This window comes from Caenorhabditis briggsae, assembly GCF_000004555.2.
Source record: "Caenorhabditis briggsae complete genome, chrI, whole genome shotgun sequence".
Lineage (NCBI taxonomy): Eukaryota > Metazoa > Nematoda > Chromadorea > Rhabditida > Rhabditidae > Caenorhabditis > Caenorhabditis briggsae.
Window position 1 is genome coordinate 13636744 of NC_013489.2, and position 15439 is coordinate 13652182.

The window sequence follows — 15439 nt, forward strand, 5'->3', positions numbered from 1 at the left end:
TTTGGGTTCTAGGCCAGAAACTTAAAATTGCCATAACTTGGTTCAAAAATGACATTTTTGAAATCTAAAAACACAAAAGTAAGTAAAATAGTTAGCTTGTCATTTTGATATACAACATGGCCTGGAAATCCAAAATTTGGTTTTCTAGGCCACCAACTTAAAATACTCCTAACTTGGCTCAATATTGATATTTTTGAAATCTGAAAACTGCTATGAACTTAGAATAGCTAGCCTATCATTTTAATAGACAGCATGGCCTAGAAATCCAAAACTTGGGTTTTTTGGTTTTCTAGGCCACCAACTTAAATTGTTCATAACTTGGCTTAAAATCGATATTTTAAAAAAATTCAAACTGGAATCAATTTGTCTAAAAGTGTAAAATTTATTTGTTACAACTCTGATTGAAATCAAAAAAGTTCAATGAATCAAAAATGGCATGGAAATTCTGGGTTCCCGGATTTCTAGGCCAACAAACTTCAAATGGGTGTAACCTGGCTGAAAATCAATGTTTCCAATTTCTAAAACTTGAAGTTTATAGAAGAAAATCAGAGATTTTCTTCAATATCAAAGAAGACATACCTTCGCATTCTTTCCAGCTAACTTAATAGCCGGTGGCAAGTTGGCCGTTTGCACTCTTTTCTTAATATCGCCAATTGACGACTTCAGCTTTTCGACATCTCTCAGCACGCCCTCTACATTCTCCCTAGATGGCGTATAAATCACAGCCATCCGAATCCCATTGGCTCTTCTGACAACGTCGCGTGCCAACGCTTCCAGCGAATCAATGTCGTTCCAGAAGGCGTCACACGATTCGCGTGACGTGGCGACCCATTTATGAGCATCTGAGAGCTCATCACGGACCATAGCCACACGTTTTGCAGTCTCTGAGAAGTTACGTCGGAGATCATGATGAGCGTCTCCCTTGAGCTGTGGGATGATCATATTTTTGGCCATCTCCAATTGCACCATGTCGGTTTTTCTGAAATTTTAAGTTGTTTCGGGGATTCGTTCCCTAATAAAGCCTAGAAATTTTCAGAATTTTATGAACCTAGAATACCCAAAAAGTTGAGCTTGTATTCTCAGACAAAATGCACTTTTCAGATCCCAAAAATATCACTTTTGAGGAGAGTTATGGCCGTTCAAAGGTTGGTGGCCTAGAAAACCAAAAGTTAGGCCACCAATTTAGATTTCTAGATCATTTTATATATCAAAATGACAGGCTACTCTTGAGAAATCCATTGCATTTTTCAAATTTTAAAAATGTCAATTTTGAGCCAAGTTATGGCCATTTGAAGTTTGGTGGCCTAGAAACCCAAAACTAGATCATCATGCTCCAAACTTCAAATTATAATAACTAGCTTGAAAATCAATATTTTTCAAATCTGAAAAATGGTATGGACTCAATGTAACAAACCTGATAAATTGACATACAATATGGCCGAGCTTTTAAAAAAATTGGGTTTCTAGTCCATGGCCTAGAAAACCAAATTTGGTGTTCCAGGCCACGATACATATCAAAATGACAGGCTACTCTTGTCAAATCCATTCCATTTTTCAAACTTCAAGAATGTCCATTTTGAGCCAAGTTATGAGCATTTGAAGTTTGGTGGCCTAGAAATCCAAAACTAGACCAACTAGGTCTAAAATGCTTATAACTAGCTTGAAACTTGACATTTTTCAAATATGAATAATGTTGGCAACACTGTAAAACACGCATGACAGAATGATATACACCATGACCTAGTTTTCCGAAAGCTTGGGTTTCTAGTCCAGCAAAAACTTAAAATTCGAAAACCCGAATCTGAATTTCTAGGCCAAGTTGTATATCAAAATGACAGGCTACTTTTGCCAAGTCCATCTTTCTTTTCAGCTTTGAAAAATATCAAGTTTGAGCCAAGTTATCTGCATTTGAAGTTTGATGGCCTAGAAAACCAAAATTAGGCCCCCTTCATAACTTTCTTCAAAGTCGACGTTTTTCAAATTTAAAAACTGACATAGACTCGGTAAGAGAGGCCTTACAAAATCGTATACGATATGACCTAGTTTTCCAAATATTTGGATTTCTAGGCCATTAACTTCTAATCACTGTAACTAGGTTCAAAGTAGAGGTTTTTGAGGTGGCTAAAATGGAATAGAATTGACAGAAAACAAAGGATCAACAATACATTGGTTCAAAAAAGTTGGTGGCCTAAAAATGCAGAAAACTTGGGTTTCTAGGCCAGCGACTTCGAACTAGCTAAAATAGCTAAAAACAAGCGTAAGTTAGCTCAAAATCGATATTTTAGAGAAATTCAAAATGGACTCACTTCTCCTTCAACTCCCTAGTGAATTGAGCAAGATTTCCATCCAATTTCTCGAGACCATCAGTGTCCAAAGAGTTCACATTCTGTGCCGCCTCCTTTTCCGCCTGCTCACACCATTTCTGCATTTCGCGGAGCTCGAAATTGAGCTCCGGCTCCGTGAGAGCGCTGGAAAGAGCCTTGGACACTGCCGCACTTTCGGCTTGACTGATTTTTCGGAATCGATCCTCGATACCGTATACCGTTTGCCGCAAATTTTGGGATTTCGGCGAATCGTCTTGCATACGGGGGACCAGTTGGGACAGCTTCTTTACCAGGTCGATAACTGGACCCTCGGCACTGGATACCCGTTTTCTGAGCTCGCCGAGCACACCTGGCGCCGATTTTCGATCCATTTGAGCAATTTGATCCGATTCGTATCGTTCGGCCTCGTCGACGAGGGAGTCGGCGGTGTGGGTTAACTGAAAATTGGTTTTTTTTGTTTTTTGGGTGAAACGTTATGAAATTTATGACAAATAGTTGAATTCAGGGGTTACTAGTTTTAAAATGAGCCTAAACATGGCTAGGATTGCTCTAATTTTGAAAATTTCCAATTTGTCCCTTAAAGGTGGCCTAGAAACCCAAATTTTTAGAAAACTAGGTCATGGGGTATACCATATTGTTAGGGTTGTTCCATAGTATTCATATCTTTTTTCGAATTCCAAAAATATCAATTTTGAAGCTAGTTACAAGCATTTTGGACCACGCTGGCCTAGGTTTGGATTTCTAGGCCACCAAACTTCAAATGCTCACAACTTGGCTCAAATTTGACATTTTCCGTATTTAAAAACAGATTTAGACACTGTAAAACATGTTTGACAAAATGATATACATCATGACCTAGTTTTCCAAAAATTTGGGATTCTAGGCCACCAAACTTTAGAAGCTAGAATTGATAGAAAGCCGGCCATGATTATACTCATTTTGAACCTCTTTTCATATTATAAATGATAAACTTTTCAGATTCTAATTTTATCGAATTTCGACAAAGTTATGGCCGTTAGAAGTTGGTGGCCTAGAAAACCCGGATTCCTAGGCCACGGGCCACTTTTCAATAAAGTATGTCATGATTATACTCATTTGGAAGCTCGTAACGCGGAAAATTTAAAAATAAAAAATTCAAAAAATTTGGTTGATGCTGAGCAATGTTATGACCATTTGAAGCCGGTGGTCGAGGAATTTCTAGGCCACCAATCAAGCAAAAGCGACCATAGTCGTGTTGGTGCTCATTTTGAAGCTCTTGCTGAGCCAAATTCAAAATTTGAAATTTCAGAAAAATTTGGTTAATGCTGAGCAATGTTAAAGGCTTCTCAAAGGCTTGAGTGCATCTAAAAAACCTAAAAATCCACCTAATTTCGCTATTTATGGGTCAATTTGAAATTTAAAAGAGCATATAGATTTGAAAAGTGCTCCTAGGTGGCAAGTGTCACTCAATAGCCACACATACACTCAAAAATACACAAGAAAATAAGTGTAAGTATCTGATAAAAGGGGAGGGGAGGGGGGTAAGAGTGTCCCTGAGGAATGTCTCCGTGGACAAAATATTACTACACAAAGTGGGTCCAAACCTCTTGCATCGCATTCCATTCCTCGTTAAACTTTGGTAGTTTGTCTTTTCGTTGAAGTGCCATTTGACGAAGCATCTGGAAATGATTATATAGAGCAAATGTGGGAAAATCTTCGAGAATAGTGTTGGTTTTGAAGTCTTTAGACTATTTTTAATCAATTTTCCAGGCAAAAATTACTCAAAAACCACTTTTTTAGGGTCAAATTCATCAATTCTAGCCAAAGTTATGTCTATTTGAAGTTGGTGGCCAACAAACCCAAATTTTTGGAATATGGGTGGTTTTGAGGGTAAATCTATAGGAAATGTTAGTTTTAGAGTTTTTAGACTATTTTCAATCGATTTTCCAGGCAAAAATACCCTTAAAACCAACTTTTAAGTGTCAAATTCATCAATTCTAGCCAAAGTTATGTCCATTTGAAGTTGGTGGCCTAGAAACCCAAATTTTTGGAATATGGGTGATTTTGAGTGAAAAATCTATAAAAGAGTTCAATTTTAGAGTTTTGAGACTATTTTCAATCGATTTTTCGTTAAAAAATACCCCCAAAACCCTTTTTGGGGGTCAAATTCGTCAAATCTAGCCAAAGTTATGGCTATTTAAAATTGATGGCCTAGAAATCCAAATTTTTCTGGAATATGGGTAGTTTTAAGGGTAAATCTACACGAAAATTTAGTTTTAGAGCTTCGAAACTATTTTCAATCAATTTTTCATGTATGAAAACACTTAAAACCCTTTTTTTAGGGCCAAATTCGTCAATTCCAGCCAAAGTTATGGCCATTTGAAAATGGTAGCCTAGAAACCCAAATTTTCAGAAAACTAGGTCATGAAATATTTCATTTTGTTAGGCTTGTTTTATAGTGTTCATATCAGTTTTTAGATTTGAAAAATCTTGAATTTTATGCTAGTTATGAGTGTTTAAAGTTTGAACCAAGATGACCTAGTTTTGGTTTTCTAGGCCACCAAACTTCAAATGCTCATAACTTGGCTCAAATTTGACATTTTCCGAATTTAAAAACTGATTTATACACTATGAAGCAAGTTAAACAAAATGATATACAGCATGGCCTAGTTTTCTAGAAATTTGGGTTTCTAGGCCACCAAACTTCAAATGCTCATAACATGGCTCAAAATCAACATTTTCAAGATCTGACAACTGATTTAGACACCATGAAACATGCCTGACAATTTGATTAAAAAATCAATTTTCCAAAAAATTGAAACTACCGTAATCCTCTCCCTGGCATTCTCCGCTTGCAGCATATTAATAGTCATTTCGTTTTTGGCCAAAGTGCGTTCACAGGATTCTAGACGGGCCAGGGTATTCTGAAAAAAAAAACATCGATTTTTGGAATTTTCCGGGTTACTGTACGCACCTTTAGTTCATTCTCCGCGTTATCCAAATAGTCGAATGGGAATTCTTCGAAATTCGTGTGCGCGTCTTCGATCGAGTCCAAAACTTCAAACATCGATGCGATTTCGGTATCAGAATCCAGGATCGGAGGAGAGAATTTGGAGTCCTAGAATATTGAAAATAGAAAAGTCGAAATCAGCGAAGAATTAGCTTTGAAGTGAGCCTAAATATGGCCTAGTTTGGAACATTTTGAATTTTTGGAAGTTTTTAAACTACCGTAACTCGGCCAACTTTTGAGCAACTTGAAAAAGTTGTCTAGTTTTGGATTCCTCATATTTAGCGCTTAAAAATGAGTATAAACACGACCTACTTAGCTCAATTTTGAAATTTGACCTTAAAGGCGCATGGACCCTCGAAAAATGGTCAATTTTCAAAATTTGCTAACCTAGTCGTGTTTAGGCTTATTTTGAAGCTCTAAACATGGAAAATTTAGTTCTGTTGAAATTTTTGAGTTTTCTCAAAAACTGACTGAGATACTGTAGTTATGGTAAAACTACCGAAAAACCAAAATTCTTCAAAGTAGGTCGTGATTATAATCATTTTAAAGCTGGCAACAAGACAAATTCAAAACTGCAAAAAATTTCAGGATTGCTCAAAAATTGAGTGAGATACGGTAGTTTCAACCAAAACCGGTTGTGTTTAGGCTCATTTTGAAGATCACAAGTTCAAATTTTTGGGGCCAAAAAACTTACCAATTCATCACCAGAAGAAATATTAGCAGTTTCTTCATAGACATCCACAGGAACCTCTCGGACCGTTCTTTCAATGGATTCCTGAGCGGGGCGGCCTTGAAGGATTTCAGAAGTTGAGACTTCAGCGATAGTCTCTTCAGGGGGCGGAGCCTGTTCAGTGGGCGTGGCTAAAGTGGGCGGAGCTTGTTGCTCAATAACCTTCTCCGAGTCATCTGGCAGAATAATAGTCCGTTTTTCATCGTCTACTAGCATTTTCACTTCCAATTGTGGTGTTCCAGCCTTCTGACCTACAGTAACCGCCTCGGAAATGACACTATCGTCTTCAGTGGCGGTACCGTATGCCTCCATAGCCAGCTGAAGACTCGAACGACTTGGTGACGATTTTTCAGGCGTTTCAGGCCCCATTTTAGGCTTCTCAGGCCCTTCAGGCTTGGAAGGTCTCTTCTCTGTATTGGCCAATCGGGCTTCTAGGCTTTCTATCCGTGCTCGAAGCTTGTCGAGCGTAGTGTCGTGGAGTTGGGGACCTAAAATATGTAATTTTTCATCTGAATTTTTTTGGAGATTACTGTACCTTTTCCCGGCAATGCACAATGAATCGCTGTCGCTCGTGACGTCAGAGAGGTGATATGAGAGTCCCTCTCGGCTAGTTCCTTTCTTGTAGACTGAGCAATGTCCACATCATCGAGGTTACGGTCGGTGAAGACGTCAAGGACAAGGAGAAATGAGTCGATGTCCTGGAAATTAGAATTTGGCGCGTTTAAAATGAGCCTAAACACAACCTAGGTTGCTCGGTTATGAATTTCGGTCAAATTTAAAACTACAGTAACCCGGCCAGTTTTTGTACAAGCTCAAAAATTTTGACAGATATCAATTTGTGGCATGGTGAGCTTTAAAATAAGCCTAAACAAGACCTATATTTCTCAAGTTTGAATTTTGACCCTTAAAAACGCATGGACCCTCGAAAAATTGAAATTTTCAAAAATAGGTCATGATTATACTCATTTTGAAGCTCGCGTTAAGGGAAATTCAAAAATTTAAATTTTAAAAAGTTTGGAGTAGGTTGAGCAAAGTTACGGTAGTTTGAAAAATTTCGCAAAAAAAAATCTTTGGAGTTTTTTGAAAAAAAAAACATATTTTCAAAGTGGTCATGTTTAGGCTCATTTTGAAGCTCTTAAACTCAAAATTGAAGAAAAAACGGTTTTAAATAGTTTGGTGTGAAGATACAAGATCTGGGGGGATTTCAAAAAATTGATTCCCAAAAAATTGGTTTTTTGGAATTAATTTTTATGGAACCCAAATTTTTCCTATTAGAATTTCCTTAAAGTGGATCATGTTTAGGCTCATTTTGAAGCTCTGAATCTTAAAAATTTGAAAATCATTGATTTGGAAAATTACGGTAAAATTCCAGAAAGTTATCGAGCATAAAAAAGTGAGTTTCAAAAACATAATATTTATTGAAACATTTTTTTAAAATCAAAATTTTTCCCACCCAAATTTTTTAGAAAAAGGTCATGCTTAGGCTCATTTTAAAGGTCTAAATCTTAAAAAAATCGAAATTTAACAATTATTGATCTGAGAGCGAAATTCAAGAAAGTTATCAGGCTTAGAAGAGGTTAAGTCCCAAAAGTTGTTTTTTTTTTGAATTTTTTTTTTGGAATCAAATTTTTCCTACCCAAATTTTTTTGATATAAGGCATGTTTAGGCTTATTTTGAAGCTCTAATTTTGTTCTTTCCAACAAATTTAATTTTTAAAAGTTTGAACTAAAAAATAGGTCCCAAAAAGCGCAAATAAAGTTGCTCACCTTCTTCAACTGCTCATGCTGCTCCAAAAGTGGCGCCACCTTGTCTCGATGCTTATCCAAATCCCCTTCAACCATCTCAATCTTGCTCGCCAGCTCATCCAACTTCTCAATCGCCGCGTGCGTCTGCAATTCCAGCCTTCCAACCTGAGCAATTTTCCGTCCCTCCTCAATCAAGTCATCCAGAGGAGGCCTGTAGTCATCCAAGTATAGATCCAAATCCTCCACACGCTTCTGATACTGTGTTACTGTAGCAACAGGTGACGTTTCGAAATTCAAGTGGGTTTCTAGATCCTTCAACAGATAGTACAGCTCATCGACTCGTTTGTCAAAACTGGAATTTTCAGGTGAGCTGAGTTCCTGGTCCTTGAGCTCTAGCTGAGGTTCCTTTTCTCTGGTTTCCAGAGATTTCTCCTCCAAATCCTTCCATTTCTTGTTCAATCCTTCTAGAACATCTGATGACGTGGCGGCTAGCCGGGGATTCTTGGCTGCCAATTTTCTGGTACGCGAGCTTAGCCTATCCCGATCCGCTCGCAAAAATCGAAGCCTCTCTGCGATTGCCTTGGGTTCGTGGCTAGAAATTTCTCGAAGCTCTTTTTCAAGGTTCTGATGGAGCTCGTCGATTTCCAGCAGTGCCGATTCGTCGTCCTCGGACATTTCTTGAATTGTGCGCACCCAGGAATTCAGGCGATTTTTTAGAGCGTCAGCTCGAAGGCGTTTCAGGGAGAGCACGTTTTCCGGGATCTTGATGGCGCGTTCGCTGAAAATAGGCAATTTTAAAAATGAGAAATTGTATTTTTTTGGAATTTGAGAGCTTCAAAATAAACCTAAACACGGCTATGTTTGTTGGATTTTGAACATTGAGCATCGACCTTTGGTCGCAATTTGGTCAAATTACCGTATCGCGGTCAGCACATAAGAAAACTCAAAAACTTTACCGGTACTAGATTTACCAAGAGAGCTTCGAAATGAGCCTAAACACGACTAGTTTTGCTGAACTTCGAATTTCGGCTTTAAAGGCGCATGTCCCCTCTAAAATCTAGGAAAAACTGAAATTGGGTAACCCTGGTTGTCTTTATGCTCATATTGATGCGCAAAACATGAAAAGTCTAAAACTGAGAGAATTTTTGGAATTGCTTTAAAACTGACTGAGTAACGGTACTCACAAGATTTTGTCATTGTTTGCAAAAGTACCGTATCTCGAGTATTTTTAGGCCAAGCCAAGTGAAACTTACAATTTGGAGTTTTTCATGATGAGAGCTTTAGAATGAGCCTAAACACGACTAGGTTTGCTCGATTTCGAGTTTTCCCATTTTTTCGGGGGTCCATGCGCCTTTAAGGTCAAATTTCAAAGTTGAGCGAATCTGGTCGTGTTTAGGCTCATTTTGAAGCTCTAAACCTGGGTAGTGTGAAACATTTCAAAAAGTTTGTATAAAAATTTGGCGAGCTACGGTGGTAACAAATTTCAGACCGGTTTTTACATGGTCCATGCGCATTTAAGGTCAAAAATCAGACTTCAACAAACTAAGTCGTGGTTAGGCTTATTTTGAAGCTCTAAACGTGGGCAAATTGATTATTTTGGTTTAGAGAAGTTAGGACAAAATAGAGCTAGGTTACGGTAGTCTTGATGTTTGCCCCAAAACGAAATGCGTTGTGTTTAGGCTCATTTTGAAGCCGAAAAACCAAAAGACCCACTTCAACTGCCTCTGCAAATGTGCCGCATTATTCATCGCCGCCTCATTTCGATTCCACTCGCTTATCAGCTCCTCCACAATCTCCGCCTCCTCTCCAGGCCTATCACTAGCTGCATATCGATCAAGGCGTTGCTCCATTTCATCCAAGAATCTCTCAATTTCATCAGTTTCCATAAGCAATCTCTGATACATCTCAACACAGTCCTCAAGTCGTTCAATACACGTCGAACTACGGTCATACAGCTCTTTGGATTTCGTTTTGGCATACTGTAGTTTTTGAAGGGTCTCTCTGGAAGCTTCCTCATCTAGAACATGATCCTTAACTAGTTGCTCTCGATTCTCCGACAAATCCTTCCACTTCTCTTGTGCTCCGTCGAGCATCCGGACCAGAGCTCGAACTTCCATCAGGGCTCCACCACATTCTGCTCCATCGATTCCTGTGGTATCATCTAGACCCATTTCTACGTTTGATAAGGTTATGAGCACTTTTTCCAGCTTCTCCTCGAAGCCTTTGGGACGTTTAAACTCGTTGAATTTTCGACAGAGCTCTGTCATGGTTTCCTGAAAATCAATTTTTTGAATTTTCCAGGTTCAGTGCTTCAAAATGAACCTAAACACGACCAAATTTGAGCTGTTCTGAAGTTCAAAATAAGCCAAAACATAACCTGCTTCCTTAATTTTGCTCATTTCCCAAAAATTGGATCTACCATAACCTTGCTCATTTTTGTCCTAATTTATTGCTTTTTACATTTTCGAGTCAAGCACGATTAGAGCTTCAAAACGAGCCTAAACACGACCTATTTTGATCAATTTCAATTTTTTTAAGGTCATGCGCCTTTAAGGTCAAATTTCAAAATTTTTCTTTTCAAATTTTTCAAAGGCAAATCTAGTCGTGTTTATGCTCATTTTAGAGCTCTCAACGTGCTAAACACATTTTGAGTAAAAATTTTGAGGTTGCTCGTAGACTGACCGTGATACGGTAGTTTGAATTTTTCGATATTCCCAAAAAATCACATTTTTTGAAACTAGACCTTGTTTATACTCATTTCGAAGCTCTTTTCAAGCCAAATTCAAATTTTCAGTCAAATTTCCAAAATTCCAACTCACATTCGCATGGTTCAACTGTTCCCGCATCCGCACAGCATCCTCCTTCTCCATCGCTAGCGAATTCATCTCCTTCAATTTTTGGGTCCAATCTTCAAATTCGCGGGAGAGTTTCTGAAACGAAAAATTTGGCTGAAAATAAGTCTGAAAATCAATCGGCACGCAAAAAATCATGCTAGGAAAGTAAAATTTTCAAAAATTTTGAAAAAATTTTTTTCTGAAAATTTCAGATTTTTCAAAAAAATTCAGACCACACAATTCTCATGCTCAGGCCTACCGGTATCAACTCTGCCTCGTTTCCAAGATCTTCCTGAATTTTTATATATTTTTTGGAAAAAAAAAGTTTTTTGAAATTTCTGAAAATTTCAGAATTCGAGACAACTTACATGATACTCGTGCGGGATGTCGAATGCTGAAATGTCCGCCGATTTCCTAGCTTGCAGTAGGAAGCCGATTCTGGCACTCCAGTTCTGAAATTTCAGATTTTAGGGGGTTTTTTTCGAAAAAAAAAATTTTTTTTGGAATTTTTGAAAATTTTAAATTTTCAAACTACCGTATCTCTACCAAATTAGGAACAAGATCAAAAATGTTTGCATTTTTGAATTTGGCTTGTTGTCAGCTTCAAAATGAGTATAATCATGACCTATTTTGAAAAGTTTTAAAATTTGACTTTAAAGGCGCATGGACCCTCGAAAAATCAAAATCGAGCAAAATGGGTCGTGTTTGTGCTCATTTTTAAGCTCACAACAAGACAAACACAAATCTTGTAATTATTTTAAAATTGTTCGAAAACTAACAGAGATACGGTAGTTTGAACTTTTTGAATTTCAGAAATGTTGGAACTACCGCACCTCTGCCAATTTTTGAGCAAAATCAAATTTTTTTTTGCATTTTTGAATTTGGCTTGTTGTCAACTTCAAAATGAGTATAATCATGACCTACTTTGAAAAATTTTGAAATTTGATTTTAAAGGCGCATGGACCCTCGAAAAATCAAAATCGAGCAAAATGGGTCGTGTTTATACTTATTTTTAAGCTCACGACAAGACAAACACAAATCTTGTAGTTATTTTAAGATTGTTCGAAAACTAATAGAGATACGGTAGTTTTGAAAACTCCAAAAGACTTACCTGGAACAGCATAATTGCTTCTCAAAATCTTCACATTCCGAGACGGTCCGTGATAAAACCGCTAGTGTCTCATTTGCTTTCTGAGCAATTGCATCCTTTGCTTCCGTCAATTTTGTCAGCTTTCCACGCGAATCCTCATCCATTGGTAGGGATCCAATTTCGCCGAAAAGGCTCGAAATATTGTCCAGGGAACTTTCCAGGTGCTGAAAATTTAGAAATAAGTTAGAAATATGAATTTGGCTCATTGAGAACTTCAAAATGAGTATAAACATGACACACTTTACTCGATTTTGATTTTTCGAGGGTCCATGCGCCTTTAAAGTCAAATTTCAAAACTTTCCTGGGTCATGATTATACTCATTTTGAAGCTGACAGCAAGACAAATTTAAAAATGCAAAAATTTTCAATCCATCTCTAAGATTGACAGAGATACGGTAGTTTGAAAAATCCAAAGTCTCAAAAAAAAATTCAAACTACCGTATCTCGGCCGGTTTTTGAGCATTCTGAAAAATTTGTCGAGAGATTTGTTTGGCACGTCAAGCGTTTTAGAATGAGTATAAACACGACTAGGATTGCTCATTTTTGGAAATTGACCTTTTTTCGAGGGTCCATGCGCCTTTAAAGACAAATTTCAAAACTTTTCAATGTGGGTTATGACTAGATTCATTTTGAAGCTGACAACAAGACAAATTCAAAAATGCAAAAATTTTCAATCCATCTCTAAGATTGACAGAGATACGGTAGTTTGAAAAATCCAAAGTCTTAAAAAAAAAATTCAAACTACCGTATCTCGGCCGGTTTTTGAGCATTTTGAAAAAATTTATAAGCATTTTGTTTAGCACGTCAAGTGCTTCAAAATAAGTATAAACACGTCTAGGATTGCTCATTTTTTGAAAACTGACTATTTTTTGAGGGTCCATGCGCCTTTAAAGTCAAATTCCAAAATTGTTCAAAGTAGTTCATGATTATACTCATTTTGAAGCTGACAACAAGACAGATTCAAAATTGCAAAATTTTTTGATCTTGCTCTAAATTTGGCAGAGATACGGTAGTTTGGAAATTTCCAACAAAAAAACACCCCCCCCCCCCCTTAATTTTTTCAAACTATGTCGTGTTTATACTCATTTTGAAGCTGTTGTCCTCCAAAATTTGAATATTTAAATTTCCCGCCTAAATCACTCACATCCAAACTCTCTGCGGCAGTTTCAGCGTCTAGGGATTCTTGTTTCTTCTCGATGGCCGATTTAATCTCGTTGAGGGCTTCCTCCCCTTCGCGGAGACGTTCTGAAATGTGAAGGGTGTGAGGTACAGTACTCTAAATAGACTGAAAAATTGAAAGCGAGCAATTCCTAGGAAAAATGTCCCAAGTATTTAGGGAAGTATAGGGAAAATGTTTGGCGGTGTGGGGGGGGGGGGAGATGGGCAAATATTGACAGATTTTCTAAGAGAGAGCCGCGAGGATTTTTCTGCGTCTCTTGGGTACTGTAGGCTATTTTCGATACGGTGAAAAAATTTGGGATGAAAACGGAAGAAAGAACAGGTGATTCCTCATCAAAATGATCAATTTGACCACAATTTCAGATTTTTGGAGGCGTCCTACGATTCTGAATTTTGGCCAGAATTTTTTGAAACTTATATTTTTGAATTTCTTACATTGAGGGCTTCAAAATGAGCCTAAACACGACCACATTCCCACAATTTTGAATTTTTACCTTAAAGGCGCATGGACCCTGGCGAAAAAAGGCAACATTTGAAATTGAGTAAACCTAGTTGTGTTTAGGCTCATTTTGAAGCTCAAAGAGCCATAAATTCAAAAATTCAAAAAAAAAATTTAGGTCCTGCAAAAATGACAAAGATACGGTAGTCCCATCTTGCCCAAAAATCGAACTAAACAGAATATGGTCATGTTTAGGCTCATTTCGAAGCTCTTCGAAAGTTAAATGCAACAATTTAAATTCAAAAAAACTTGGCTCAAAACTCATCGAGTTACGGTACTTTTCATATTTCCAAAAAACCCAAAAAAAAGCACCCACTCTGAATAAATGCATCCTGATCCTTCCTGGCTTTTCTCAGGTTGTCTTCCAAGTCCACTTCCAGCTGATTCCATCGTTTCGCTAGTTTCTCAATGGAATCTTTGGTCTTAATAACGACTTCTTGGGAAATCCCCTCATCGTCCATGCTCAACATTTTCTCCGCCGTTCTCTCGGCTTCTTTTCTCAACGATGAGCAATTGGCTAGTTTTCTAGACTCTTGTTCAAGACCGCGGACCAGATCTGCGATTTCTAGGTCCGCCGCTTGTAGACGATCCAGGGCACGCTCGATTTCCTAAAAAAATAATTTCATTTTATTCGATTTTTTGAGATTTCTGTGGATTTTCGTGAAAATCCCTTTCGTTAAATCTGTTCGCCTTGAAAAATTTGAAATTTTGATACCCATATTGCCCAGGTTCCAGAAAAACTGATATTCTGAAGCCTGACGTCTTCTGAATTCAGAATTTCTACTTTTTTTGGAAATGGGGCAATATGGACATCAAAACAACGGAAAATTCAGGCCTAACAACTTTGACGTCACTAGTTTTTTTGAAATCTGCAGATTCTGAATTCTGACGTCTTCTGAATCCAGAATTCCAGATCTTCAAAAAACCAGGCAATATGGGTGTCAAAATTTTCCAAATTTTAAATCCATTGATTTTAACGTCATCATTTCCCTCAATTTCTCACCTCCACCGTCTCCTCGGCGATTTGAAATCTGCTACGCGCCGCTACAGTAACCCGTCGCTTCTCTTCCATTTCTGCCTTCCGTGTCTCCGCTTTTTCGACAGTTTCATTGCTCATATTCGAGCTTCTGGCTTTTTCGACAGCTTTTTGGGCTCTAAGCAAATCTTGTTCAATTGAGATGACGTCACCGACTGGGCTCCATGGACCATCGAGCTCTTCCAAAATCGATGATTCGGAAATTGGGGATTGCGGAGTCTGAAAGTCAAAATTATAGATTTTTGATGTCAGAATTGAGTTCAGCGCCTAAAATAACCCCTGACCACCAACTTTCAGCGAGTTTCAGGCAAGTGTCGTAGGGTATGGTGTTTGGTCTGCAAACACCAAAAAAATCTCGAATTCGCTCAAAATTGACGTCACGAGCTAAAAAAGGACGCTGATTTCAAAATTAGCAAAAATTCCGCGAAATTTTCACTTTCGGTGTTTGCGTACGAAACACCACATCTTACGACACTTGGTCTAAATTGGCTCAAAAATAGTGTTCCGGGGTAGTTTTCGGCGGGACATTCAAATTCTTCACTTACATTTTGCTCAGCTTGCTCCACAAACTGCACATGTCGCTCGACTTCTGGCTCCTCAACTTTTTCTGGCGACTTTCTAGATTTTTCCTCAATTTTCAGAGCTGCCAATCGTTTTCCAGCGATTTCCAGACCCTTTTTCAGAATTGCTTTTTTCAAAAGGTCCTTCTCCACAAAACCAACGTTCTTCTCTTGAACTTGAAGTTGTTGCTCAATTTTGTCGATTCTGGAGAGTCGTTCGGACACGGGAAGTTGCGATAGCTCGTTGATAACTCTGCAAAAATCGATTTTTCTCTGATTTAGGAGCCAGATTTATGTAAAATAAATTCTATTTTCGAACTTCCCGGGGTTTTTCACCCCAGGATGCTAATTTTAAGCACATTTGGGAGCAAGTGTCGTAAGATGTGGTGTTTG

The 15439-nt window shown here is 38.0% G+C and overlaps 1 protein-coding gene across 1 annotated transcript in view; it reads right to left on the reverse strand.

The window, feature by feature from the left end:
- Cbr-dys-1 overlaps positions 1 to 15439 on the reverse strand; it is a gene marked incomplete at both ends in the record, with an annotated part of 31162 nt that overhangs the window by 1765 nt on the left and 13958 nt on the right. Inside the window, 18 exons of the mRNA XM_045241468.1 lie at positions 580 to 979; positions 2307 to 2761; positions 3893 to 3982; positions 5129 to 5227; positions 5278 to 5421; positions 6008 to 6531; positions 6579 to 6741; positions 7702 to 7710; positions 7810 to 8566; positions 9502 to 10061; positions 10608 to 10718; positions 10882 to 10914; positions 10991 to 11066; positions 11734 to 11936; positions 12917 to 13017; positions 13767 to 14058; positions 14454 to 14705; positions 15008 to 15299. Coding sequence (XP_045095707.1) covers positions 580 to 979; positions 2307 to 2761; positions 3893 to 3982; positions 5129 to 5227; positions 5278 to 5421; positions 6008 to 6531; positions 6579 to 6741; positions 7702 to 7710; positions 7810 to 8566; positions 9502 to 10061; positions 10608 to 10718; positions 10882 to 10914; positions 10991 to 11066; positions 11734 to 11936; positions 12917 to 13017; positions 13767 to 14058; positions 14454 to 14705; positions 15008 to 15299 — 4561 coding nt within the window. The remainder of the gene's footprint in view (positions 1 to 579; positions 980 to 2306; positions 2762 to 3892; positions 3983 to 5128; positions 5228 to 5277; positions 5422 to 6007; positions 6532 to 6578; positions 6742 to 7701; positions 7711 to 7809; positions 8567 to 9501; positions 10062 to 10607; positions 10719 to 10881; positions 10915 to 10990; positions 11067 to 11733; positions 11937 to 12916; positions 13018 to 13766; positions 14059 to 14453; positions 14706 to 15007; positions 15300 to 15439) is intronic.